The sequence below is a fragment of the Cinclus cinclus genome, chromosome 38 (assembly GCF_963662255.1).
Source record: "Cinclus cinclus chromosome 38, bCinCin1.1, whole genome shotgun sequence".
NCBI lineage: Eukaryota > Metazoa > Chordata > Aves > Passeriformes > Cinclidae > Cinclus > Cinclus cinclus.
The window spans coordinates 134,201-160,462 of NC_085083.1; the positions used below are offsets into that span (position 1 = coordinate 134,201).

The window sequence follows — 26,262 nt, forward strand, 5'->3', positions numbered from 1 at the left end:
TTAATTTTGACTCCAAAAAGATTTTCACTCCAAAAAAAGCAATTTTCACTGGAAAAAAGCGATTTCCACTCCAAAAAAGCGAATTTTGACTACAAAAAAAAGCAATTTTGACTCCAAAAAAAACCGATTTTCACTCCAAAAAAAGTGATTTTCACTGGAAAAAAGCAATTTTCACTCCAAAACAGCGAATTTTAACTCCAAAAAAAAAGGAATTTTCACTCCAAAAAAAGCAATTTTCACTCCAAAAAAAGCAATTTTGACTCTGAAAAAAGCAAATTTTCACTGAAAAAAGCAATTTTGACTCCAAAAAAGCGAATTTCGACTCAAAAAAACCCCAATTTTCACTCCAAAAAAAAAAAAGCAATTTCCACTCCAAAAAAACCCGATTTTCACTCCAAAAAAGCGAATTTTGACTCCAAAAAAAAAAAAAAGCAATTTTTGCTGCTTAAAAAAAAAGGCGATTTTTCCCCCCCGGGGAAAAGCGCGGAATTTTTTTTTTTTTTTTTTTTTGGCCGTAAAAACGCCAAATTTGGGAATTTTGACTCGGGGGTTTTTTTTTTTTTTTTTGGTTTTTTTTTTTTTTTTTTGGTTTTTTTTTTTTTTTTGCCGTAAAAACGCCAAATTTGGGAATTTTGACTCGGGGTTTTTTTTTTTGTTTTGTTTTTTTTTTTTTTTTTTTTTTTTTTGCCGTAAAAACGCCAAATTTGGGAATTTTGACTCGGGGTTTTTTTTTTTTTTTTTTTTTTTTTTTTTTTTTTTTTTTTTTTTTTTTTTTTTTGCCGTAAAAACGCCAAATTTGGGAATTTTGACTCGGGGTTTGTTTTTTTTTTTTTTGTTTTTTTTTTTTTTTTGCCGTAAAAACGCCAAATTTGGGAATTTTGACTCTTTTTTTTTTTTTTTTTTTTTGCCGTAAAAACGCCAAATTTGGGAATTTTGACTCGGTTTTTTTTTTTTTTTTTTTTTTTTTGCCGTAAAAACGCCAAATTTGGGAATTTTGACTCGGGGTTTTTTTTTTTTTTTGTTTTTTGTTTTTTTTTAAATTTTCTCTTTTCATTTCTCGGGGTCCCCGTCAGGGTGAGGAAGCAGGTGGTGAACATCCCGTCGTTCATCGTTCGCCTGGATTCCCAAAAACACATCGACTTCTCCCTGCGCTCTCCCTACGGCGGCGGCCGCCCCGGCCGCGTCAAACGCAAGAACGCCAAGAAAGGCCAGGGAGGAGCTGGGGGAGCTGAGGATGAGGAGGAGGATTGAAGGGAGAGAAAGAAACAAACAAAAAAAAAAATAACAACAACAAAAAAAAAATTAAAATTGGGGAAAAAAAAAAACCAAAAAAAAAAAAAAAAAAAATAAATATCCCGGCTCGGAATTGCGGGAGTTCGTCCCGTGAGTTTTGGGGTTTTTTTTTTTAGGGGGAGAAATGGGGGAGTTTTGGTGGGTTTGAAGGGGATTTATTGGGGGTTAAAATTGTGTTTGTTTATTGTGTTTATTTGGGTTAAAATTATATTTATTGGGGTTTAAATTGTGTTTATTTGGGGTTAAAATTGTGTTTATTTTGGGTTAAAATTATATTTATTGGGGTTTAAATTGTGTTTATTTGGGTTAAAATTATATTTATTGGGGTTTAAATTGTGTTTATTGGGGGTTAAAATTGTGTTTATTTTGGGGTTAAAATTGAGTTTATTGGGGTTAAAATTGTGTTTATTTTGGGGTTAAAATTATGTTTATTTGGGTTAAAATTATATTTATTGGGGTTAAAATTGTGTTTATTTGGGGTTAAAATTGTGTTTATTTTGGGGTTAAAATTATATTTATTGGGGTTAAAATTGTGTTTATTTTGGGGTTAAAATTGTGCTTATTTGGGGTTAAATTTGTGTTTATTGGGGTTAAAATTGTGTTTATTTTGGGGTTAAAATTGTATTTATTGGGGTTAAAAGTTGGTTTTTCTGGGTTTGAAAGGGTTTTATTTGGGTTAGAATGGGGTTATTGGGGTTAAAAGGTGATTTTTATTGGGTTTAAATTTGGATTATTTTGGGTTTAAATTTGGATTTTTTTGGGCTTGAGGGGGATTTATTGGGTTAAAACGGGGTTATTTGCGTTAAAAGGTGATTTTTGTTGGGTTTAAATTATTATTATTATTATTATTATTATTATTATTATTATTATTATTATTATTAAATTATTTTGGGTTTCAAGGGGATTTTTGGGGTTAAAAATGAACATTTTGGGGTTGGAATTTTGGGATTTTTTGGGGGGTGGGGCCCCCCGTGATGGCAGCACTGGGCTCTGACCCCCCCTGATGGATTCCTGTGCCCCTCCCCCACTCGGGGAGGGTCTGAGGGGGCCCCAAAATTTAAATTTCTCATTTTTAATGAGATTATTTTTTTTTTTGAGGGGGGGGGTAGAATTAACCCTTTCTTAATTTTTCCTTCCAGGTGACACCGCCCAAAATCTGGGAGGGGACAGAGGGAAAAATTCCTTTCAATAAAAACTCAAATTTTAAAAAAGTCTCTGTGGTTTTCTTTTGGAATTTTTGGGAATGGGAAAATTGGGATATTCGGGGATTTTAGCCCAAATATTAAATTGGGGGGGGGGGGGGGGAAATGGAGCCACACTCAATATGGCGGCGCCCATGAGGAACTTCCGGTTAAATAACGGTGGGCCGCTGTGGCTGCATTTCCGGTTTTCCCTTCTCAACATGGCAGCCCGCAGCGTGAAACTTCCGGTTTCCGTACTAAACGTGGCGGCGCCCATGTTGCGGAGTCAGCGCTACGTATAATGGCAGCGCGCGTTAACCGGAAGCAGCCCGTCACGTGGGTTAAAACTATCCAATCACCGCGCTTTTCCGGGGAGGGCCCGTCTTTGGCGGGAGATCCTCAGCGGGGTGAGGGCTGCCGGAAGGTCCCTGAGGAGAAATTTCGGGAATTTTGGGGGATTTTTTTTGGGAATTTTCGGGTTTTATGGGATCTTTGGGAGGTTTAATGGGATTTCGGCGGATCCCCGCAGAGTTTTGGGGGGATTTGAAAGAAAATGAGGGAGGCGGAGGCGGCGCGGGAATCGTGAGGGGAGGAGGCAGCGCTGAGGGGATTTTTGGGGTCTCTGAGGGGATTTTGGGGTCCCTGAAGGGATTTTGGGGTCCCTGAGGGGATTTTTGGGGTCTCTGAGGGGATTTTGGGGTCCCTGAAGGGATTTTGGGGTCCCTGAGGGGATTTTTGGGGTCTCTGAGGGGATTTTGGGGTCCCTGAAGGGATTTTGGGGTCCCTGAGGGGATTTTTGGGGTCTCTGAGGGGATTTTTGGAGTCCCTGAGGGGATTTTGGGGTCCCTGAAGGGATTTTTGGAGTCCCCAGGTCCTGGGAGGGAGTTCAGGCTTTTTTGGGGGGAAATTTGAAAATGTGGGGATTTTTTTTTTTTTTTTTGGGGGGGGGGAAGGATTTTGGGGCTGTCTTGGAGGGGATTTTCAGGGGGATTTGGGGGAATTTTGTAGGGAGATTTGGGGGGGGGAGGATTTTAGGATTTTGACGGGGAGTTGGTGGGAAATTGGGGGATTTTGTAGGAAATGTGTTTGGGTAATTTGGAAATTTTATGATTTGGGAGGGTGGGTAAATTTCGGGGAGAAATGATGGGAAATTGGAGGAATTTCGGGCGGAAAATTGGAGAATTTTGGGATTCTCAGAGGGATCCTGGAGAAGCTTTTATTATTTATTTTTAAATATTATTTATTTCCAGATCCATGGAAGCTCAAAAGCGCCCGGGAGCTCCCGGGGGTCCCCCCGGGGGGGGGCCCAAAAAATTCCGGGGGGGTCCCAAAGGCCCCTCCCAGTTTGAAGAGGAATTGGCTCAACTGGGAGAACTGGAGGAGATGGAGGAGGAACTGGGAATGGGGGAGGGGCCACCCCCAGACCCCCAGAGCCAGCCCAGCGGTGAGACTTGGGAATATTTGGGATTTTTGATATTTGATTTTTTTGGGGGGATTTTTTGGGGATATTTTGGGGTTTATTTTGGATTTTTAGGGGTTTATTTGGGATTTTTTGGGGGGTTTTTTTGGGTTGGATTTTTAGGGGGTTTATTTTGGGATTTTTAGGGTTTTTTGGGGGATTTTTAGGGGTTTATTTTGGGTTTTTTAGGTTTGGGATTTTTAGGGGTTTATTGGTTTGGGATTTTTAGGGGGTTTATTTTGGGATTTTTAGGGGGTTTATTTGGGATTTTTTGGGGGATTTTTAGGGGGTTTATTTTGGGATTTTTTGGGGATTTTTAGGGGGTTTATTTCAGGATTTTTAGGGTTTTTTGGGGATTTTTAGGGGGGTTTACTTTGGGATTTTTTTGGGTTTTTTGGGGGATTTTTAAGGGGTTTATTTTGGGATTTTTTTGGGGATTTTTAGGGGGTTTATTTCAGGATTTTTAGGGTTTTTTGGGGATTTTTAGGGGGGTTTACTTTGGGATTTTTTTGGGGGATTTTTAAGGGGTTTATTTTGGGATTTTTTTTGGGATTTTTAGGGGGTTTATTTGGGATTTTTAGGGGGATTTTTAGGGGGTTATTTAGGATTTTTGGGGTTTTTTGGGTAGGGGGGTTTACTTTGGGATTTTTTTGGGTTTTTTGGGGGATTTTTAAGGGGTTTATTTTGGGATTTTTTTGGGGATTTTTAGGGGGTTTATTTTGGGATTTTTTGGGGGATTTTTAGGGGGTTTATTTTGGGATTTTTTGGGCGATTTTTAGGGGGTTTATTTTGGGATTTTTTTTGGGATTTTTAGGGGGTTTATTTCAGGATTTTTAGGGTTTTTTTGGGGGATTTTTAGGGGGTTTATTTTGGGATTGTTTGGGGGATTTTTAGGGGGTTTATTTTGGGATTTTTTTGGGGATTTTTAGGGGGTTTATTTCAGGATTTTTAGGGTTTTTTGGGGATTTTTAGGGGGGTTTACTTTGGGATTTTTTTGGGGTTTTTTGGGGGATTTTTAAGGGGTTTATTTTGGGATTTTTTGGGGGATTTTTAGGGGGTTTATTTCAGGATTTTTAGGGTTTTTTGGGGATTTTTAGGGGGGTTTACTTTGGGATTTTTTTGGGTTTTTTGGGGGATTTTTAAGGGGTTTATTTTGGGATTTTAGGGGGATTTTTAGGGGGTTTATTTTGGGATTTTTTTTGGGATTTTTAGGGGGTTTATTTCAGGATTTTTAGGGTTTTTTGGGGATTTTTAGGGGGGTTTACTTTGGGATTTTTTTGGGTTTTTTGGGGGATTTTTAAGGGGTTTATTTTGGGATTTTTTTGGGGATTTTTAGGGGGTTTATTTCAGGATTTTTAGGGTTTTTTGGGGGGATTTTTAAGGGGTTTATTTTGGGATTTTGGGAGATTTTTGTCGATGGTTTTTGTTTTTTTTGGTTTTTTTTTTTAATTTTTGATGATTTGGGATTTTTTTGGGCTTTGTTTTGGGATTTTGTTTTTTCCCTGATTCTGGCTGGTTTTTCTTCTGTTTATTTTTTTTTTTTCCCCTAATTTTGTCTGGTTTTGGACATTTTTCCCCAACTTTTGCTGGGTTTTTTTGCACATTTTTAACCGGTCCTGGCTGGGTTTTTTTGGGCTGTTTTCCCCAATTTTGGCCGTTTTAACCAATTCTGGCTCTTTTTCCACCCCCCCACCCCCCCCTCAGGTTCTCTCTTTGTGGGGGAGGTGCCCCCCAAGTGGCGCCGCCCTGCCCCTCCCCCACAGCCCCCGGACACTCTGACCTTCCTGCAGATGGACATCGACCACTACGTGGGTCAGGAGCCCCAAAATCCCCCGGATTCACCCCAAAAATCCCCACCCCAAAATCCCCCGGATTCACCCCAAAAATCCCCACCCCAAAATCCCCCGGATTCACCCCAAAAATCCCCATCCCAAAATCCCAAAATTCCACCCCAAAATCCTCCGGATTCACCCCAAAAATCCCCATCCCAAAATCCCAAAATTCCACCCCAGAATCCCCCGGATTCACCCCAAAAATCCCCATCCCAAAATCCCAAAATTCCACCCCAGAAATCCCCGGGATTCACCCCAAAAATCCCCATCCCAAAATCCCAAAATTCCACCCCAGAAATCCCCGGGATTCACCCCAAAAATCCCCATCCCAAAATCCAAAAATTCCACCCCAGAAATCCCCGGGATTCACCCCAAAAATCCCCATCCCAAAATCCCAAAATTCCACCCCAGAAATCCCCGGGATTCACCCCAAAAATCCCCATCCCAAAATCCCAAAATTCCACCCCAGAATCCCCCGGATTCACCCCAAAAATCCCCACCCCAAAATCCCCCGGATTCACCCCAAAAATCCCCATCCCAAAATCCCAAAATTCCACCCCAGAATCCCCCGGATTCACCCCAAAAATCCCCACCCCAAAATCCCCCGGATTCACCCCAAAAATCCCCATCCCAAAATCCCAAAATTCAACCCCAAAATCCCCCGGATTCACCCCAAAAATCCCCACCCCAAAATCCCAAAATTCCACCCCAAAATCCCAAAATTCCACCCCAAAATCCCCGGGATTCACCCCAAAAATCCCCACCCCAAAATCCCAAAATTCCACCCCAAAAATCCCTGGGATTCACCCCAAAAGTCCCCACCCCAAAATCCCAAAATTCCACCCCAAAATCCCCTGGATTCACCCCAAAAATCCCCATCCCAAAATTCCACCCCAAAATCCCAAAATTCCACCCCAAAATCCCAAAATTCCACCCCAAAAATCCCCCGGATTCACCCCAAAAATCCCCATCCCAAAATCCCAAAATTCCACCCCAAAAAACCCCATCGCAAAATCCCAAAATTCCACCCCAGAAATCCCCTGGATTCACCCCAAAAATTCCCATCCCAAAATCCCCCAAAAAAGTCCCTTAAACCCCCCCCAAAAATCCCCCAAAATTTCCCCAAAATCCCAAAAAAGCCCCTAAAAAATCCCCCAAAATTCACCCAAAATCCCCCCAAAAAAACCCCTAAAAAAATCCCCCAAAATTCCCCCAAAATCCCCCAAAAATCCCCCAAAATTCCCCCGATCTCCCCCAAATCTCTACAAATTCCCATCAAATCCCCCCAAAATTTTTTTGTTGGTTTTTTTTTTTTGTTTGTTTTATTTTTTTTTTTTATTTTTTTTCTTATTATTTTATTTCTATTTTTTTTTTTTAATTTATTTTAGGGTCCCCTCCCCCCGGGTTCCCGGGCTGGCCCCACCCCTCCCCCATCCTGCGGATGTTCGGGGTCACGGGGGAGGGGCTCAGTGTCTGCGTCCACCTGCACGGCTTCACCCCCTACTTCTACGTCCTGGCACCCCCAGGTGAGACCCCAAAATCCCCAGAATTCACCCCAAAACCCCTGACCCCAAAAACCCCAAAATTCCCACAAAAATCCACAAAAATCCCACTGAAAACGGCTCAAAAAGCACCAAAATCGCCCCAAAAATCGACTTTTTTTGTGTTCCTGGTTGTTCCAGGTGAGATCCCAAAATCACCAGAATTCACCCCAAAATCCCTGACCCCAAAAACCCCAAAATTCCCACAAAAATCCACAAAAATCCCACTGAAAACGGCTCAAAAAGCACCAAAATCGCCCCAAAAATCGACTTTTTTTGTGTTCCTGGTTGTTCCAGGTGAGATCCCAAAATCACCAGAATTCACCCCAAAATCCCTGACCCCAAAAACCCCAAAATTCCCACAAAAATCCCACAAAAATTCCACAAAAATCCCACTGAAAACGGCTCAAAAAGCACCAAAATCGCCCCAAAAATCGACTTTTTTTGTGTCCCTGGTTGTTCCAGGTGAGATCCCAAAATCTCCAGAATTCACCCCAAAATCCCTGACCCCAAAAACCCCAAAATTCCCACAAAAATCCCCAAAATTCCCACAAAAATCCCCATAAAAATGGCTGAAAAACGAAAAAAAAAAAAAAATAAAAATCAGGGATTTTAGGGGGAAATTTTGGAATTTTTGGGGTGATTTCAAGTTGGGATTTCAGGTAAAACTTTGGAATTTTGGGGTGGAATTTCAGGAAGTTTTTTTTGGGATTTCAGGTTGGAATTTTGGGGTGAAATTTTGGGATTTCAGGTAAAATTTTGGAATTTTGGGGTGGGATTTCAGGAAAATTTTTTTGGGATTTCAGGTTGGAATTTTGGGGTGAAATTTTGGGATTTTTGGGGTTGGGATTTCAGGTGAAATTTTGGGATTTCAAGTTGGGATTTCGGGTAAAATTTTGGAATTTTGGGGTGGAATTTCAGGAAAATTTTTTTGGGATTTCAGGTTGGAATTTTGGGGTGAAATTTTGGGGATTTCAGGCTGGAATTTGAGGTAAAATTTTGGGGAATTTCAGGTTGGAATTTCAGATGAAATTTGGGAATTTCAGGTTGGGGATTTCAGGTGAAATTTTACAATTTCGGCGTTGATTTTTTTTGCCCCCAAAGCTCCAGAATTTCCCTGGGATTTCTCTGGGATTCCCGGGAATTTCCTCCTTTTTTAATTCCCAACTGCGAGAAACAAACTCGGTCAAGTTGGGTTTGATTGATCGGGTTTGATTGGGTTTGATCAGATTTGATTGGGTTTAATCAGATTTGATTTGGTTTGATCAGATTTGATCGGGTTTAATCAGATTTAATTGGGTTTGATCAGATTTGATTGGGTTTGATTTGGTTTAATCAGATTTGATTTGGTTTGATCAGATTTGATCGGGTTTGATCAGATTTGATTGGGTTTGATTTGGTTTAATCAGATTTGATTTGGTTTGATCAGATTTGATTGGGTTTGATTTGGTTTAATCAGATTTGATTTGGTTTGATCAGATTTGATCGGGTTTGATCAGATTTGATTGGGTTTGATTGGGTTTAATCAGATTTGATTGGGTTTAATCAAATTTAATTGGGTTTGATTGGGTTTAATCAGATTTGATTGGGTTTAATCAGATTTAATTGGGTTTGATCAGATTTGATTGGGTTTAATCAGATTTAATTGGGTTTGATTGGGTTTAATCAGATTTGATTGGGTTTAATCAGATTTAATTGGGTTTGATCAGATTTGATTGGGTTTAATCAGATTTAATTGGGTTTGATTGGGTTTAATCAGATTTGATTGGGTTTAATCAGATTTGATTGGGTTTAATCAGATTTAATTGGGTTTGATTGGGTTTAATCAGATTTGATTGGGTTTAATCAGATTTAATTGGGTTTGATTGGGTTTAATCAGATTTGATTGGGTTTAATCAGATTTGATTGGGTTTGATTTGGTTTAATCAGATTTGATTTGGTTTGATCAGATTTGATCGGGTTTGATCGGGTTTGATTGGGTTTGATTGGGTTTGATCGGGTTTGATCAGATTTGATTGGGTTTGATCACATTTGATTGGGTTTGATTTGGTTTGATTTGGTTTGATAAGTTTTAATTGTGTTTGATCAGATTTGATCAGATTTGATTGGGTTTGACTGGGTTTGATCAGATTTGATCGGATTTGATTGGGTTTGATCAGAATTAATTGGGTTTGATCTGATTTGATCAGATTTAATTGGATTTGATTGGGTTTGATCGGGTTTGATCAGATTTGATTGGGTTTGATTGGGTTTGATGATGTTTAATTGGGTTTAATTTGATTTAATGGTGTTTAATTGTGTTTGATTGTGTTTAATTGTGTTTGATTGTGTCCGATTGTGTCCGATTGTGTTTAATTGTATCCGATTGTGTTTAATTGTGTTTAATTGTGTCTGACTGTGTCCGACTGTGTCCGATAGGTTTTAATTGTGTTTAATTGTGTTTAATTGTGTTTAATTGTGTTTAATTGTGTTTAATTGTGTCCAATTGTGTCAGATTGTGTTTAATTGTGTTTAATTGTGTCCGATTGTGTCCGACTGTGTCCGATAGGTTTTAATTGTGTTTAATTGTGTTTAATTGTGTTTAATTCTTTTTAATTGTGTCCAATTGTGTCAGATTGTGTTTAATTGTGTTTAATTGTGTTTAATTGTGTTTAATTGTGTTTAATTGTGTTTAATTGTGTTTAATTGTGTTTGATTGTGTCAGATTGTGTCAGATTGTGTTTAATTGTGTTTAATTGTGTTTAATTGTGTCAGATTGTGTTTAATTGTGTTTGATTGTGTCAGATTGTGTTTAATTGTGTTTAATTGTGTTTAATTGTGTTTGATTGTGTCCGATTGTGTCCGATTGTGTTTAATTGTGTTTAATTGTGTTTAATTGTGTTTGATTGTGTTTAATTGTGTTTGATTGTGTCAGATTGTGTTTAATTGTGTTTAATTGTGTTTAATTGTGTCCGACTGTGTCCGATTGTGTTTAATTAATGAGGCTGTACCTTGCAGGTGCGAGCGAGGCGCACCTGGGCGCTCTGGAGCAGGAGCTGGAGGCGGCGCTCAGGAGGGAGCAGAGGGGGGGGAGCCCCAAATCCGGGCCCCCCAAAAACGTCCTGGGGCTGCAGCTGCTGTGGAAACAGAGTGAGGAAAAACCCCAAAAACACCCCAAAAAAAAACCCCAAAAAACACCCCAAAAAAACCCACCAAAAACACCCCAAAAAAACCACCAAAAACACCCAAAAAAACCACCAAAAACACCCCCAAAAAAACCCCAAAAACACCCAATAAAACCCCCCAAAAACCACCAAAAACACCCCAAAAAACCACCAAAAACACCCAAAAAACCCCAAAAACACCCCAAAAAAAACACCAAAAACACCCCAAAAAAAAACCCCAAAAAACACCCCAAAAAAACCCACCAAAAACACCCCCAAAAAAACCACCAAAAACACCCAAAAAAACCACCAAAAACACCCCAAAAAAACCACCAAAAACACCCAAAAAAACCACCAAAAACACCCCCAAAAAAACCCCAAAAACACCCAATAAAACCCCCCAAAAACCACCAAAAACACCCCAAAAAAACCACCAAAAACACCCAAAAAACCCCAAAAACACCCCAAAAAAAAACCCCAAAAAACACCCCAAAAAAACCCACCAAAAAAATCCCCAAAAAAACCACCAAAAACACCCCAAAAAAACCACCAAAAACACCCAAAAAAACCCCAAAAACACCCCCAAAAAACCCCAAAAACACCCAATAAAACCCCCCAAAAACCACCAAAAACACCCAAAAAAAACCCCCAAAAAAACACCACCAAAAAAAAAACAAAAAACCCCAAAAACACCCAAAAAACCCCCCAAAAACACCAAAAACACCCAAAAAAACCCCAAAAAACACCCAAAAAAACCCCACCAAAAACACCCCAAAAAAACCCACCAAAAACACCCCAAAAAAACCACCAAAAACACCCCCCAAAAAAACCCCAAAAACACCCCCAAAAAACCCCAAAAACACCCAATAAAACCCCCCAAAAACCACCAAAAACACCCAAAAAAACCACCAAAAAAAAACCCAAAAAAACCCCAAAAACACCCAAAAAAAAAACCCCAAAAAACACCCAAAAAAAACCCTCAAAAAACCCCAAAAACACCCAAAAACCCCCCCAAAAAACACCAAAAACACCCAAAAAACTCCCCCAAGAACACCCCAAAAAACCCCCCAAAACTCCCAAAAAACCCCCAAAACCCCCCAAATTTTGGAGAATTTCCAAAAAACCCCAAATTTATAGCGGGGGGGGGAAAAAAAAAAAAGAGGGGTTGGGAATCGTGGTGGAAATTTTTAATTCCAGCTTAATGTGGGGGGTTGGGAATTTCAAGGAAAAATTGGGGAATTTTGGGGGATTTTGGGATTTTTTGGGATTTTTTTTGGGATTTTTTTTAGGATTTTTTGGGATGTTTTTTAGGATTTTTTGGGATTTTTTGGGATTTTTTGGGGATTTTTTGGGTTTTTTTTTCGGATCCTTTTGGGATTTTTTTGGGATTTTTTTGGAGGATTTTTTGGGGATTTTTTTGGAATTATTTTGGGATATTTTGGGGGACTTTTGGGATTTTTTGGGGGATTTTTTTTTTTAATTATTTTGGGATTTTTTGGGGGGATTTTTTGGGGATTTTTTGGGGGATTTTTTTGGGGATTTTTTGGGGGGATTTTTGGGGAATTTTTTGGGAATTTTGGAGGTTTTTTGGGGGGATTTTTTGGGGGATTTTTGGAAGTTTTTTGTGGTGTTTTTGGGAGTTTTTTTGGGGGTTTTTGGGAGTGGTTTTTGGGGTGTTTTGGGGGATTTTTGGAGATGTTTTGGGGGATTTTTTTGTGGTGTTTTTGGGAATTTTTTGGGGAGTTTTTGGGGGGTTTTTTGGGGGGTTTTTGGGATTTTTTTGGGGACATTTTTGGGGGATTTTTGGAGGTTTTCAGGGGATTTTTGGGATTTTTTTGGGGGGTTTTTTGGGAGTGGTTTTTGAGGTTTTTTGGTGGATTTTTGGGGGTTTTTGGAGGTGTTTTGGGCGATTTTTCAGGGCTTATTTTTGGGGTAATTTTTGGATGTTTTGAGAGTAAAGTCTTGGGGTCGTTTTTTTATTTTACATTTTTATTTTTTTTTTTTTTTTGGGGGGGGGACGTTTTTGGGGCAGCTTTGGGGGATTTTCCAGGTGATTTTTTTTTTGGCCTCATTTTTGTACTTTTTGCCATTTCTCAATTTTTTTGTTCTGTTTTTTTTTTTGGGGGAGGGGGGGGGTTGTAACCATTCTGTTCTTTTCATCCCCCCCACCACCCCCTCAAACATTTTAATTTTTCCAAGCTGGCAAAGATCTTTAAAACTTTTATTTTCATTTCTTCCTCTTTTCCTCCAACTCTCGCCCCATTGATTTTTTTTATTTTATTTTTTTTTTTGGCCAAATTTTGGATTTTTTTTTCATTTCTTTCTTTTTTTTTTTTTAACTTTTTGAGGTAATTTCTTTCTTTTTTTTTAACTTTTTGAGGTAACTTTTTTTAACTTTTTGAGGTAATTTCTCTTTTTTTTAACTTTTTGAGGTAACTTCTTTCTTTTTTTTAAACTTTTTGAGGTAACTTCTCTCTTTTTCTTAAACTTTTTGAAGTAACTTCTCTCTCTTTTTTTTTTAACTTTTTGAGGTAACTTCTCTCATTTTTTTTAACTTTTTGAGGTAACTTCTCTCTTTTTTTTATCTTTTTGAGGTAACTTTTCTCTTTTTTTAATTATTTGAGGTAACTTCTTTTTTTTTAACTTTTTGAGGTAACTTCTCTCTTTTTTTAACTTTTTGAGGTAATTTCTCTTTTTTTTTAACTTTTTGAGGTAACTTCTCTTTTTTTTATCTTTTTGAGGTAACTTCTCTTTTTAGTTATTTGAGGTAACTTCTTTTTTTTTTAACTTTTTGAGGTAACTTCTCTTTTTATTTTAACTTTTTGAGGTAACTTCTCTCTTTTTTTTAAACTTTTTGAGGTAACTTCTCTCTTTTTCTTAAACTTTTTGAAGTAACTTCTCTCTCTTTTTTTTTTAACTTTTTGAGGTAACTTCTCTCATTTTTTTTAACTTTTTGAGGTAACTTCTCTCTTTTTTTTATCTTTTTGAGGTAACTTTTCTCTTTTTTTTAATTATTTGAGGTAACTTCTCATTTTTTTTAACTTTTTGAGGTAACTTCTCTCTTTTTTTTAACTTTTTGAGGTAATTTCTCATTTTTTTTAACTTTTTGAGGTAACTTCTCTTTTTAACTTTTTGAGGTAACTTCTCTCTTTTTTTTATCTTTTTGAGGTAACTTTTCTCTTTTTTTAATTATTTGAGGTAACTTCTTTTTTTTTAACTTTTTGAGGTAACTTCTCTTTTTATTTTAACTTTTTGAAGTAACTTCTCTCTCTTTTTTTTTTAACTTTTTGAGGTAACTTCTCTCATTTTTTTTAACTTTTTGAGGTAACTTCTCTCTTTTTTTTATCTTTTTGAGGTAACTTTTCTCTTTTTTTAATTATTTGAGGTAACTTCTTTTTTTTTAACTTTTTGAGGTAACTTCTCTCTTTTTTTTAACTTTTTGAGGTAATTTCTCTTTTTTTTTAACTTTTTGAGGTAACTTCTCTTTTTTTTATCTTTTTGAGGTAACTTCTCTTTTTAGTTATTTGAGGTAACTTCTTTTTTTTTTTAACTTTTTGAGGTAACTTCTCTTTTTATTTTAACTTTTTGAGGTAACTTCTCTCTTTTTTTTAAACTTTTTGAGGTAACTTCTCTCTTTTTCTTAAACTTTTTGAAGTAACTTCTCTCTCTTTTTTTTTTAACTTTTTGAGGTAACTTCTCTCATTTTTTTTAACTTTTTGAGGTAACTTCTCTCTTTTTTTTATCTTTTTGAGGTAACTTTTCTCTTTTTTTTAATTATTTGAGGTAACTTCTCATTTTTTTTAACTTTTTGAGGTAACTTCTCTCTTTTTTTTAACTTTTTGAGGTAATTTCTCATTTTTTTTAACTTTTTGAGGTAACTTCTCTTTTTAACTTTTTGAGGTAACTTCTCTCTTTTTTTTATCTTTTTGAGGTAACTTTTCTCTTTTTTTAATTATTTGAGGTAACTTCTTTTTTTTTAACTTTTTGAGGTAACTTCTCTTTTTATTTTAACTTTTTGAAGTAACTTCTCTCTCTTTTTTTTTTAACTTTTTGAGGTAACTTCTCTCATTTTTTTTAACTTTTTGAGGTAACTTCTCATTTTTTTTATCTTTTGAGGTAACTTTTCTCTTTTTTTTAATTATTTGAGGTAACTTCTTTTTTTTTTAACTTTTTGAGGTAACTTCTCATTTTTTTTAACTTTTTGAGGTAACTTCTCTTTGTATTTTAACTTTTTGAGGTAACTTCTCTCTCTTTTTTTTTTAACTTTTTGAGGTAACTCTCTTTTTTTTTTGTTGTTTTTTTTTTTTTTTTTTTTTTTCCCCTTTCTCAGGTATTTTGGGGTTCCAGGGAGACGTTCAGAGCCTTTTTGTGAGGGTTGGGGTCTCCCTGCCCCGTTTGGTGGCCCCGGCCCGGCGGCTCCTGGAGCGGGGGCTGCGCTGGGGAGGGCTGGGGGTGCACCCAGCACCCCCCTACGAGGCCAACATCGACTTTGAAATCAGGTAAAAAGAACCCAAAAAAAAACACCCCAAAAACAACAACAAAAAAAAAAAAAAAAATCCCACACCCAGAGGCCAGGGGGGGGGAAAAAAAAAAAAAAAAAAAAAGAAAAAAAAAATTATCCCGCCCGAAAAAAAATGGGAAAAATAAAAATTTGAGTGAAAAAAAAAAAAAAAAAAAAAAAAAAGAGCTAAAAACGACCCCAAAAAAAAAATCGGGAGAAAACAGCACGGAAATGTTTAACCCCCCCCAGCCCCAAATCTCCCCCCCCCGCAGGTTCATGGCCGACTCCGGCATCGTCGGCTGCTCCTGGGTGGAGCTGCCCCCGGGGGGGTTCCGCTGGAGGGGGGACCCCCAAAACCCCCCCGGGGACCCCCCCAAGGCCACCCTGTGCCAGCTGGAGGCCGACGCTGCCTGGGGGGGGCTGAGGGGTCACCCCCCCGAGGGGCCCTGGCTGGGGCTGCCCCCCCTGAGGGTGCTGAGCTTCGATATCGAGTGTGCTGGGAGGAAGGGTGAGGGACTGGGAGGGACTGGGAGAGACTGGGAGGGGATTGGGAGGGACTGGGAGGGGAGTGGGATGGACTGGGATAAACTGGGATGGACTGGGAGGAGCTGGGATAGACTGGGACGGACTGGGAGGGACTGGGATGGAGTGGGATGGACTGGGATGGAGTGGGAAGGACTGGGAGGGGACTGGGATGGACTGGGAAGGACTGGGAGGAGCTGGGATGGACTGGGAGGAGCTGGGATAGACTGGGACGGACTGGGATGGACTGGGATGGACTGGGAAGGACTGGGATGGACCGGGACGGACTGGGAGGGACTGGGATAGACTGGGACGGACTGGGATGGACTGGGAAGGACTGGGACGGACTGGGATGGAGTGGGATGGACTGGGATGGACTGGGAAGGACTGGGATGGACTGGGACGGACCGGGATGGACTGGGAAGGACTGGGATGGACCGGGACGGACCGGGATGGACTGGGATGGACTGGGATGGACTGGGAAGGACTGGGATGGACTGGGATGGACTGGGATGGACTGGGACGGACCGGGATGGACTGGGAAGGACTGGGATGGACTGGGAAGGACTGGGATGGACTGGGAAGGACTGGGATGGACCGGGAAGGACTGGGATGGACCGGGACGGACCGGGATGGACTGGGAGGGGCTGGGATAGACTGGGACGGACTGGGATGGACTGGGATGGACTGGGAAGGACTGGGATGGACTGGGATGGACTGGGATGGACCGGGACGGACCGGGATGGACTGGGAAGGACTGGGATGGACCGGGACGGACCGGGATGGACTGGGAAGGACTGGGATGGACTGGGAAGGACTGGGATGGACTGGGAAGGACTGGGATGGACCGGGAAGGACTGGGAAGGACCGGGACGGACCGGGATGGACTGGGAGGGGCTGGGATAGACTGGGACGGACTGGGATGGACTGGGATGGACTGGGAAGGACTGGGATGGACTGGGATGGACTGGGATGGACCGGGACGGACCGGGATGGACTGGGAAGGACTGGGATGGACCGGGACGGACCGGGATGGACTGGGAAGGACTGGGATGGACTGGGAAGGACTGGGATGGACTGGGAAGGACTGGGATGGACCGGGAAGGACTGGGAAGGACTGGGATGGACCGGGACGGACTGGGATGGACCGGGACGGACCGGGACGGACTGGAGGACGCTGGGGTGGGGGTGGGAGGGAAGGGGGTGAAGCGGGAGGGGCCGCTGGGGTTGAATTCGGGCTCTCCTGGGAGCTCAGGGGTGTTCCCGGAGGCCGAGCGGGACCCGGTGATCGCCATCGCGGCCGTGGCGCTGCGCCAGGGCTGCCGGGAGCCCTTCCTGAGGGTCGTGTTCACCCTGCTCGGCTGCGCCCCCCTGCGCGGAGCCACCGTCCGGAGCTTCGACAGCGAGAGGGAGCTGCTGCAGGTGGGGGTTGGGGGGGAAAAATGGGGGTTTGGGGGGGTTTGGGGGGTTTAGGGGGGGGTTTGGGGGGTCTCAGGTGGGGTTTTGGAGCCACCGTCCGGAGCTTCGACAGCGAGAGGGAGCTGCTGCAGGTGGGGGTTGGGGGGGGAAAAATGGGAATTTGGGGGGTTTGGGGGGGGTTTAGGGGAGGGTTTGGGGGGGTTTGGGGGGTCTCAGGTGGGGTTTTGGAGCCACCGTCCGGAGCTTCAACAGCGAGAGGGAGCTGCTGCAGGTGGGGGTTGGGGGGGGGAAAACGGGAATTTGGGGGGGTTTGGGGGGTTTAGGGGGGGGTTTGGGGGGTCTCAGGTGGGGTTTTGGAGCCACCGTCAGGAGCTTCAACAGCGAGAGGGAGCTGCTGCAGGTGGGGGTTGGGGGGGGAAAAATGGGAATTTGGGGGGTTTGGGGGGGGTTTAGGGGAGGGTTTGGGGGGGTTTGGGGGGTCTCAGGTGGGGTTTTGGAGCCACCGTCCGGAGCTTCAACAGCGAGAGGGAGCTGCTGCAGGTGAGGGTTCGGGGAGGAAAAACGGGAATTTGGGTTTTTTTTGGGGGGGTGGGGGGGGGGATGTCTGGAATACCTGAGAGGGCCAGGGCGGGGTCCCAGGTGAGTTTTGGGGGAATTTAGGGAAATTTTGGGTGTCTCAGGATCTTTCACAGGAACAGGTGTGCAGGTGAGATTTGGGGGTTCTGGGGAGGGGTCCCAGGTGAGTTTGGGCTCACCTGAGCCTCTCTTACCTGTTCCCTCTCACCTGCAGTCGTGGGCGGAGTTCATTCGCATCGTGGACCCCGACGTGATCACAGGGTACAACATCCACAACTTCGACTTGCCCTACCTGATCCAGAGAGCTCAGGTGTTACAGGTGAGCTCACCTGGGGTCACCTGGGTGTCCCCAGAGCCCTCCCAGGTGTGTCCCTGTCCCTCACCTGTGTCCCCAGGTGTCCCCAGCCCATCCTCTCTCTCACCTGTGTCTCACCTGTGCCAGGTGTCGTCGTTCCCGTACCTGGGCCGGGTCAGGGGCGTCCCGTCCCAGGTGAAGGATTCTGCGTTCCAGTCCCGCCAGCTGGGCCGCAGGGAGGGCAAGGTGGTCAGCACACCTGGGAGGGTCACACTGGACATGCTGCAGGTGAGGGACACACCTGGGGGAGGGCAAGGTGGTCAGCACACCTGGGAGGGTCATGCTGGACATGCTGCAGGTGAGGGACACACCTGGGGACACCTGGACACACCTGGGAGAAGGTGGAGCACACCTGTACAGGGTTTGGTGACACCTGAGAGGGGTTTGGGAACACCTGGACCCACCTGGGGAGGTTTTGGGGTGATTTGGGGCTTTTTGGGCTTCCCAGGCGAGTTCTGTCCCAGGTTCTGGAGCATCCCAGCGCCGTTTTTGGTGTTTCTGATTCAATATCGGGGTTTTTTTAATGCTAAGATTTTGGGGGTTTTGGGGGACTTTTTGCTCCCCAGGTAAACTTGGGGACCCCCCAGGTGAGTTCTGGGCTCCTCCAGGTAAATTTGGGGCTCCCCAGGTGCTGCTGAGGGAGCACAAGCTGCGCTCGTACTCGCTGAACGCCGTCAGCGCGCACTTCCTGCACGAGCAGAAGGAGGACGTGCCCCACGGCATCATCACCGAGCTGCAGGTGTGGCCCCAAAATGGCCCCAAAATGTCCCCAAGGGTCACCTGGAGTTACAGGTGTGGCATTGAACGGCCCCAGAATGGCCCCAAAATGGTCATAACTGGCCCCAAATGTCCCGAGTGTCCCATTAACCTGTGTCCACAAACGTCTCATTACCCCATGTCTCGTTAACCAGCGTCCCATTAGGCAGTGTCCCCAATGTCCCTGATGTCCCATTACCAAATGTCCCTCCTGTCCCCAATGTCCCGAATGTCCCCCTGTCCCCAATGTCCCCAATGTCCCGAATGTCCCCACTCTCCCCACTGTCCCCTTACCTGCCGTCCCCAATGTCCCTGATGTCCCATTACCAAATGTCCCCCGTCCCCCCTGTCCCCAATGTCCCTGGTGTCCCCACTCTCCCCACTGTCCCCAATGTCCCCAATGTCCCCCCGTCTCCTCTGTCCTCAATGTCCCTGCTGTCCCCTCTGTCCCCCCTGTCCCCGCTGTCCCCAATGTCCCCCCTGTCCCCAATGTCCCCGCTGTCCCCCCTGTCCCCGCTGTCCCCAGTGTCCCCCCTGTCCCCAATGTCCCCCCTGTCCCCACTGTCCCCACTGTCCCCAGTGTCCCCGCCGTCCCCAATGTCCCCCCTGTCCCCAATGTCCCCAATGTCCCCAATGTCCCTGCTGTCCCCAATGTCCCCCCTGTCCCCAATGTCCCCGCTGTCCCCAGTGTCTCCCCTGTCCCCAATGTCCCCCCTGTCCCCAATGTCCCCAATGTCCCCACTGTCCCCAGTGTCCCTGCTGTCCCCAATGTCCCCCCGTCTCCTCTGTCCCCAATGTCCCCCCTGTCCCCAATGTCCCCAATGTCCCCACTGTCCCCAGTGTCCCCGCCGTCCCCTCACGCGCCGTCCCCGCCGTCCCCTCAGAACGGCGACGCGCAGACGCGGCGCCGCCTGGCCCTGTACTGCCTGAAGGACGCGGTGCTGCCGCTGCGGCTGCTCGAGCGCCTCATGACGCTGGTGACGCTGGTGGAGATGGCGCGGGTGACGGCCGTGCCGCTCAGCTACCTGCTGAGCCGGGGACAGCAGGTCAAGGTGGTGGCGCAGCTCCTGCGGCAGGTCAGCCTGGGGACGGGGGACGGGGCAGAATGGCGGACGGCGTGAGGGGAGAACGGCGGACGGCATGAGGGGAGAGTGGTGGGAAACGTGAGGGGAAAATGGCAGCCAGTGTGAGGGGAGAATGGCGGGAAACGTGAGGGGAAAATGGCAGCCAGTGTGAGGGGAAAATGGTGGGAAACGTGAGGGGAAAATGGCAGGAAACGTGAGGGAAAAATGGCAGCCAGTGTGAGGGGAAAATGGTGGGAAACGTGAGGGGAAAATGGCAGGAAACGTGAGGGGGAAATGGCGGGAAACGTGAGGGAAAAATGGCAGCCAGTGTGAGGGGAGAATGGGAGACGGCATGAGGGGAGAATAGTGGGAAACATGAGGGGAAAATGGCAGCCAGTGTGAGGGGAAAAGGGTGGGAAACCTGAGGCGAAATGAGTGGGAAATATGAGGGGAAAAAAGCGGGAAATGTGAGGGGAGAAAAGGGAAACGTGAGGGGAAAAGGGTGGGAAAAGTGAGAGGAGAAAATGGTGTCCAACGTGAGGGGGGAAAAAGGGGTGGGAAACATGAGGGGAGAAGGGGAGGAAATGAGGGGGAAAGGGGAGGAAATGTGAGGGGGAAAGGGGGGAAAACGTGAGGGGAAAAGGGGAGGAAATGTGAGGGGGAAAGGGGAGGAAATGTGAGGGGAAAAGGGGAGGAAATGTGAGGGGGAAAGGGGAGGAAATGTGAGGGGAAAAGGGGAGGAAATGTGAGGGGGAAAGGGGAGGAAATGTGAGGGAGAAAGGGGGGAAAACGTGAGGGGAGAAAAAGGCGGGAAAACGTGAGGGGAGAAAATGGCGGGAAACGTGAGGGGAGAAAAAGGCCGGGGTGAGGGAGCTGCAGGTGAGGGGACACTGGGGACACCTGGAGTCACCTGGGGATGTTCCGGGGTGGATTTTGGGAAGGGATTTTTGGGGTGGGATGTTTTTGGGGTGAATTTGGGACATTTTGGGGTTGATTTTTGTCCCTCGCAGGCCATGCAGGAGGATTTGCTGCTGCCGGTGGTGAAGCCGGAGGGGGGAGAGGATTTTGAGGGGGCCACGGTGATTGAACCCCTCAAAGGGTGAGTGGAGAATCCCTAAAAATAAAAACCCAAAAATTCCCCAAATCCCCCTCAAAAAACCCAAAACATCCCTGAAAAAAAAAAAAAAAATGAAAAACACCCAAAACCCCCCACCAAAAAAAAAAAAAAAAAATAGAAAAGACGTGCTCGAAATCACCCAAAAAGCCCTGAAAAACAAAAAAACAAAACAAACCCCCCCCCCAAAGAAAACCCCTCAGAAAATCCCTCAAAATGATCAGAAAAAAACAAACAAAAAAAAAACCCTCTAAAAACCCCTCAAAACATTTGGAAAAAAATCCCAAACAAACCTCTAAAAACCCCTCAAAATTCTCTGAAAAAAAAACCAAAAAACCTCTAAAAACGCTTCAAAAATTCTCCTAAAAAACTTCTAAAAATCCCTTAAAATTCTCCCAAAAAACCCAAAAAACCTCCAAAAATCCCTCAAAATTCTCTGAAAAAAAACCAAAAAAACCTCCAAAAATCCCTCAAAATTCTCCTAAAAAACCTCTAAAAATCCCTTAAAATTCTCCTAAAAAACCCCAAAAAAATCTCCAAAAATCCCTCGAAATTCTCCGAAAAAACCCCGAAAAACCTCTAAAAAAACCCCCAAAAAACCTCCAAAAATTCCTTAAAATTCTCCTAAAAAACCTCTAAAAATCCCTTAAAATTCTCCGAAAAAACCCCGAAAAACCTCTAAAAATAACCCCAAAAAAACCTCCAAAAATCCCTTAAAATTCTCCTAAAAATCCTCTAAAAATCCCTTAAAATTCTCCTAAAAAACCCCAAAAAACCTCCAAAAATCCCTTAAAATTCTCCGAAAAAACCCCGAAAAACCTCCAAAAATCCCTTAAAATTCTCCTAAAAAACCTCTAAAAATCCCTTAAAATTCTCCTAAAAAACCTCTAAAAATCCCTTAAAATTCTCCTAAAAAACCCCAAAAAAACCTCCAAAAATCCCTCGAAATTCTCCGAAAAAACCCCAAAAAACCTCCAAAAAACCCTTAAAATTCTCCTAAAAAACCTCTAAAAATCCCTTAAAATTCTCCGAAAAAACCCCGAAAAACCTCCAAAAATCCCTTAAAATTCTCCGAAAAAACCCCGAAAAACCTCCAAAAATCCCTTAAAATTCTCCTAAAAAACCTCTAAAAATCCCTTAAAATTCTCCTAAAAAACCCCAAAAAAACCTCCAAAAATCCCTCGAAATTGTGCTAAAAATCCCCCAAGGGCCCCGCGGCCCCCACCTGTCCCGAACACCTTTCCAGGTACTACGACGTGCCCATCGCCACTCTGGATTTCTCCTCCCTGTACCCGTCCATCATGATCGCCCACAACCTGTGCTACACCACCCTGCTGCCGCCAGGGGGCGTCCAGAAACACCAGTACGGACTGGGAGGGACTGGGAGGGCACTAAAATGGTACTGGGAGGGACTGGTTTGTACTGGAAGGGCACGAAAATGGCACTGGGAGGGACTGGGAAGGACTGATTTGTACTGGGAGGGTGTCAAAATGGTACTGGGAGGGACTGGGAGGGTGTCAAAATGGTACTGGGAGGGACTGGGAAGGACTGATTTGTACTGGGAGGGTGTCAAAATGGTACTGGGAGGGACTGGGAAGGACTGGGAGGGTGTCAAAATGGTACTGGGAGGGACTGGGAGGGCACTAAAATGGTACTGGGAGGGACTGGGAGGGACTGGGAGGGCACTAAAATGGTACTGGGAGGGACTGGGAAGGACTGGGAGGGTGTCAAAATGGTACTGGGAGGGACTGGTTTGTACTGGGAGGGTGTCAAAATGGTACTGGGAGGGACTGGGAAGGACTGGAAGGGCACTAAAGTGGCACTGGGAGGGACTGGGGTGAACTGGGAGGGCACGAAAATGGTACTGGGAGGGACTGGTTTGTACTGGGAGGGTGTCAAAATGGTACTGGGAGGGACTGGTTTGTACTGGGAGGGTGTCAAAATGGTACTGGGAGGGACTGGGAGGGTGTCAAAATGGTACTGGGAGGGACTGGGAGGGTGTCAAAATGGTACTGGGAGGGACTGGGAAGGACTGATTTGTACTGGGAGGGCACCAAAATGGTACTGGGAGGGACTGGGGTGAACTGGGAGGCCACTGGTTTGTACCGGTCTGTACTGGTTTATACTGTCCAGTACTGGTTTATACTGTCCTGTACCGGTTTAGACGGGTCCATACTGGTTTATACTGGTCCGCACTGGTTTGCCCCACAGGCTGGGCCCCGAGGATTTCATCCGGACCCCCACGGGGCAGCAGTTCGTGACCCCCCAGGTGCGCAGGGGGGTCCTGCCCCGCGTCCTGCAGGGGCTGCTGGCAGCCAGGAGCAGGTGAGGGCCGGGGCTCGGGAGGGCGTTTTGGGGGGAAATCCGGGGATTTGGGGAATTCAGTTCTGGGGGAAATCCGGGGATTTGGGGGAATTCAGTTCTGGGGGAAATCCGGGGATTTGGGGAATTCAGTTCTGGGGGGAAATCCGGGGATTTGGGGGAATTCAGTTCTGGGGGAAATCCGGGGATTTGGGGGAATTCAGTTCTGGGGGAAATCCGGGGATTTGGGGGAATTCAGTTCTGGGGAAATCCGGGGATTTGGGGGATTCAGTTCTGGGGAAATCCGGGGATTTGGGGAATTCAGTTCTGGGGGAAATCCGGGGATTTGGGGAATTCAGTTCTGGGGGGGACCCGGGGATTTGGGGAATTCAGTTCTGGGGAAATCCGGGGATTTGGGGGAATTCAGTTCTGGGGGAAATCCTGGGATTTGGGGAATTCAGTTCTGGGGGAATCCTGGGATTTGGGGAATTCAGTTCTGGGGGAAATCCGGGGATTTGGGGAATTCAGTTCTGGGGGAAATCCGGGGATTTGGGGAATTCAGTTCTGGGGAAATCCGGGGATTTGGGGGAATTCAGTTCTGGGGGGGATCCGGGGATTTGGGGAATTCAGTTCTGGGGGAAATCCGGGGATTTGGGGAATTCAGTTCTGGGGGAATCCTGGGATTTGGGGAATTCAGTTCTGGGGGAAATCCGGGGATTTGGGGAATTCAGTTCTGGGGGAATCCTGGGATTTGGGGAATTCAGTTCTGGGGGAAATCCGGGGATTTGGGGAATTCAGTTCTGGGGGGAAATCCGGGGATTTGGGGAATTCAGTTCTGGGGAAATCCGGGGATTTGGGGGAATTCAGTTCTGGGGGAAATCCGGGGATTTGGGGGAATTCAGTTCTGGGGGGAAATCCGGGGATTTGGGGGATTCAGTTCTGGGGGGGATCCGGGGATTTGGGGAATTCAGTTCTGGGGGGGATCCGGGGATTTGGGGGAATTCAGTTCTGGGGGAAATCCGGGGATTTGGGGGAATTCAGTTCTGGGGAAATCCGGGGATTTGGGGGAATTCAGTTCTGGGGGAAATCCGGGGATTTGGGGAATTCAGTTCTGGGGAAATCCGGGGATTTGGGGGAATTCAGTTCTGGGGGAAATCCGGGGATTTGGGGAATTCAGTTCTGGGGGGGATCCGGGGATTTGGGGAATTCAGTTCTGGGGGAAATCCGGGGATTTGGGGAATTCAGTTCTGGGGGGGATCCGGGGATTTGGGGAATTCAGTTCTGGGGGGGATCCGGGGATTTGGGGAATTCAGTTCTGGGGAAATCCGGGGATTTGGGGAATTCAGTTCTGGGGGGGATCCGGGGATTTGGGGAATTCAGTTCTGGGGAAATCCGGGGATTTGGGGAATTCAGTTCTGGGGGAAATCCGGGGATTTGGGGGATTCAGTTCTGGGGGAAATCCGGGGATTTGGGGGAATTCAGTTCTGGGGGAATCCTGGGATTTGGGGAATTCAGTTCTGGGGGGGATCCGGGAATTTGGGGGAATTCAGTTCTGGGGGAATCCTGGGATTTGGGGAATTCAGTTCTGGGGGAAATCCGGGAATTTGGGGGAATTCAGTTCTGGGGGAATCCTGGGATTTGGGGAATTCAGTTCTGGGGGGGATCCGGGAATTTGGGGGAATTCAGTTCTGGGGGGGATCCGGGGATTTGGGGGAATTCAGTTCTGGGGGAAATCCGGGGATTTGGGGAATTCAGTTCTGGGGGGGATCCGGGGATTTGGGGGATTCAGTTCTGGGGGAAATCCGGGGATTTGGGGAATTCAGTTCTGGGGGGGATCCGGGGATTTGGGGAATTCAGTTCTGGGGGGGACCCGGGGATTTGGGGAATTCAGTTCTGGGGGAAATCCGGGGATTTGGGGAATTCAGTTCTGGGGGAAATCCGGGGATTTGGGGAATTCAGTTCTGGGGGAAATCCGGGGATTTGGGGGAATTCAGTTCTGGGGGAATCCTGGGATTTGGGGAATTCAGTTCTGGGGGAATCCTGGGATTTGGGGAATTCAGTTCTGGGGGAATCCTGGGATTTGGGGAATTCAGTTCTGGGGGGGATCCGGGAATTTGGGGGAATTCAGTTCTGGGGGAATCCTGGGATTTGGGGAATTCAGTTCTGGGGGAAATCCGGGAATTTGGGGGAATTCAGTTCTGGGGGAATCCTGGGATTTGGGGAATTCAGTTCTGGGGGGGATCCGGGAATTTGGGGGAATTCAGTTCTGGGGGAATCCTGGGATTTGGGGAATTCAGTTCTGGGGGAAATCCGGGAATTTGGGGGAATTCAGTTCTGGGGGAATCCTGGGATTTGGGGAATTCAGTTCTGGGGGGGATCCGGGAATTTGGGGGAATTCAGTTCTGGGGGGGATCCGGGGATTTGGGGGAATTCAGTTCTGGGGGAAATCCGGGGATTTGGGGGAATTCAGTTCTGGGGGGAAATCCGGGTATTTGGGGAATTCAGTTCTGGGGGGGATCCGGGGATTTGGGGGATTCAGTTCTGGGGGAAATCCGGGGATTTGGGGAATTCAGTTCTGGGGGGGATCCGGGGATTTGGGGAATTCAGTTCTGGGGGGGACCCGGGGATTTGGGGAATTCAGTTCTGGGGGAAATCCGGGGATTTGGGGAATTCAGTTCTGGGGGAAATCCGGGGATTTGGGGAATTCAGTTCTGGGGGGGATCCGGGGATTTGGGGAATTCAGTTCTGGGGGAAATCCGGGGATTTGGGGAATTCAGTTCTGGGGGGAAATCCTGGGATTTGGGGAATTCAGTTCTGGGGGAAATCCGGGGATTTGGGGAATTCAGTTCTGGGGGAAATCCGGGGATTTGGGGAATTCAGTTCTGGGGGAATCCTGGGATTTGGGGGATTCAGTTCTGGGGGAAATCCGGGAATTTGGGGGAATTCAGTTCTGGGGGAATCCTGGGATTTGGGGGAATTCAGTTCTGGGGGAAATCCGGGAATTTGGGGGAATTCAGTTCTGGGGGAAATCCGGGGATTTGGGGGGAATTCAGTTCTGGGGGAAATCCTGGAATGGGGGAATTCAGTTCTGGGGGAAATCCGGGGATTTGGGGGAATTCAGTTCTGGGGGAAATCCGGGGATTTGGGGAATTCAGTTCTGGGGGAAATCCTGGAATTTGGGGGAATTCAGTTCTGGGGGAAATCC

At 45.5% G+C, this 26,262-nt stretch overlaps 1 protein-coding gene, 1 long non-coding RNA gene and 1 other non-coding gene across 3 annotated transcripts; all 3 read left to right on the top strand.

The window, feature by feature from the left end:
• Positions 1 to 1,314: 1,314 nt before the first annotated feature.
• LOC134056080 (uncharacterized) lies at positions 1,315 to 2,504 on the top strand. Its single transcript, XR_009934121.1, has 2 exons — positions 1,315 to 1,383; positions 2,433 to 2,504. It is a non-coding gene; the product is annotated as an uncharacterized LOC134056080 (long non-coding RNA).
• Positions 2,257 to 2,343, top strand: LOC134056089 (small nucleolar RNA SNORD88). Its single transcript, XR_009934124.1, has one exon. It is a non-coding gene; the product is annotated as a small nucleolar RNA SNORD88 (small nucleolar RNA).
• Positions 2,505 to 2,870: 366 nt separating the features above from the next.
• On the top strand, positions 2,871 to 23,085 carry LOC134056052 (DNA polymerase delta catalytic subunit-like). Its single transcript, XM_062512549.1, has 15 exons — positions 2,871 to 2,881; positions 3,725 to 3,918; positions 5,638 to 5,745; positions 7,154 to 7,291; positions 10,304 to 10,435; positions 14,780 to 14,948; positions 15,223 to 15,458; positions 16,728 to 16,894; positions 17,682 to 17,786; positions 17,910 to 18,050; positions 18,451 to 18,561; positions 19,463 to 19,654; positions 20,653 to 20,741; positions 22,003 to 22,119; positions 22,968 to 23,085. The coding sequence occupies exons 2-15, from the start codon at positions 3,729 to 3,731 to the stop codon at positions 23,083 to 23,085; spliced, it is 2,013 nt and encodes a 670-aa protein (XP_062368533.1). The 5' UTR covers positions 2,871 to 2,881; positions 3,725 to 3,728.
• Positions 23,086 to 26,262: the final 3,177 nt, after the last annotated feature.

What these genes read in the sequence shown, in the direction of transcription:
- LOC134056052 (XM_062512549.1), top strand. Translation starts at nt 3,729, where the DNA reads ATGGAAGCTCAAAAGCGCCCGGGAGCTCCCGGGGGTCCCCCCGGGGGG. An exon ending in TGGCGCAGCTCCTGCGGCAG is followed by an intron (nt 19,655 to 20,652) that starts GTCAGCCTGGGG and finishes TGTCCCTCGCAG; the next exon opens with GCCATGCAGGAGGATTTGCT. An exon ending in GTGATTGAACCCCTCAAAGG is followed by an intron (nt 20,742 to 22,002) that starts GTGAGTGGAGAA and finishes ACACCTTTCCAG; the next exon opens with GTACTACGACGTGCCCATCG.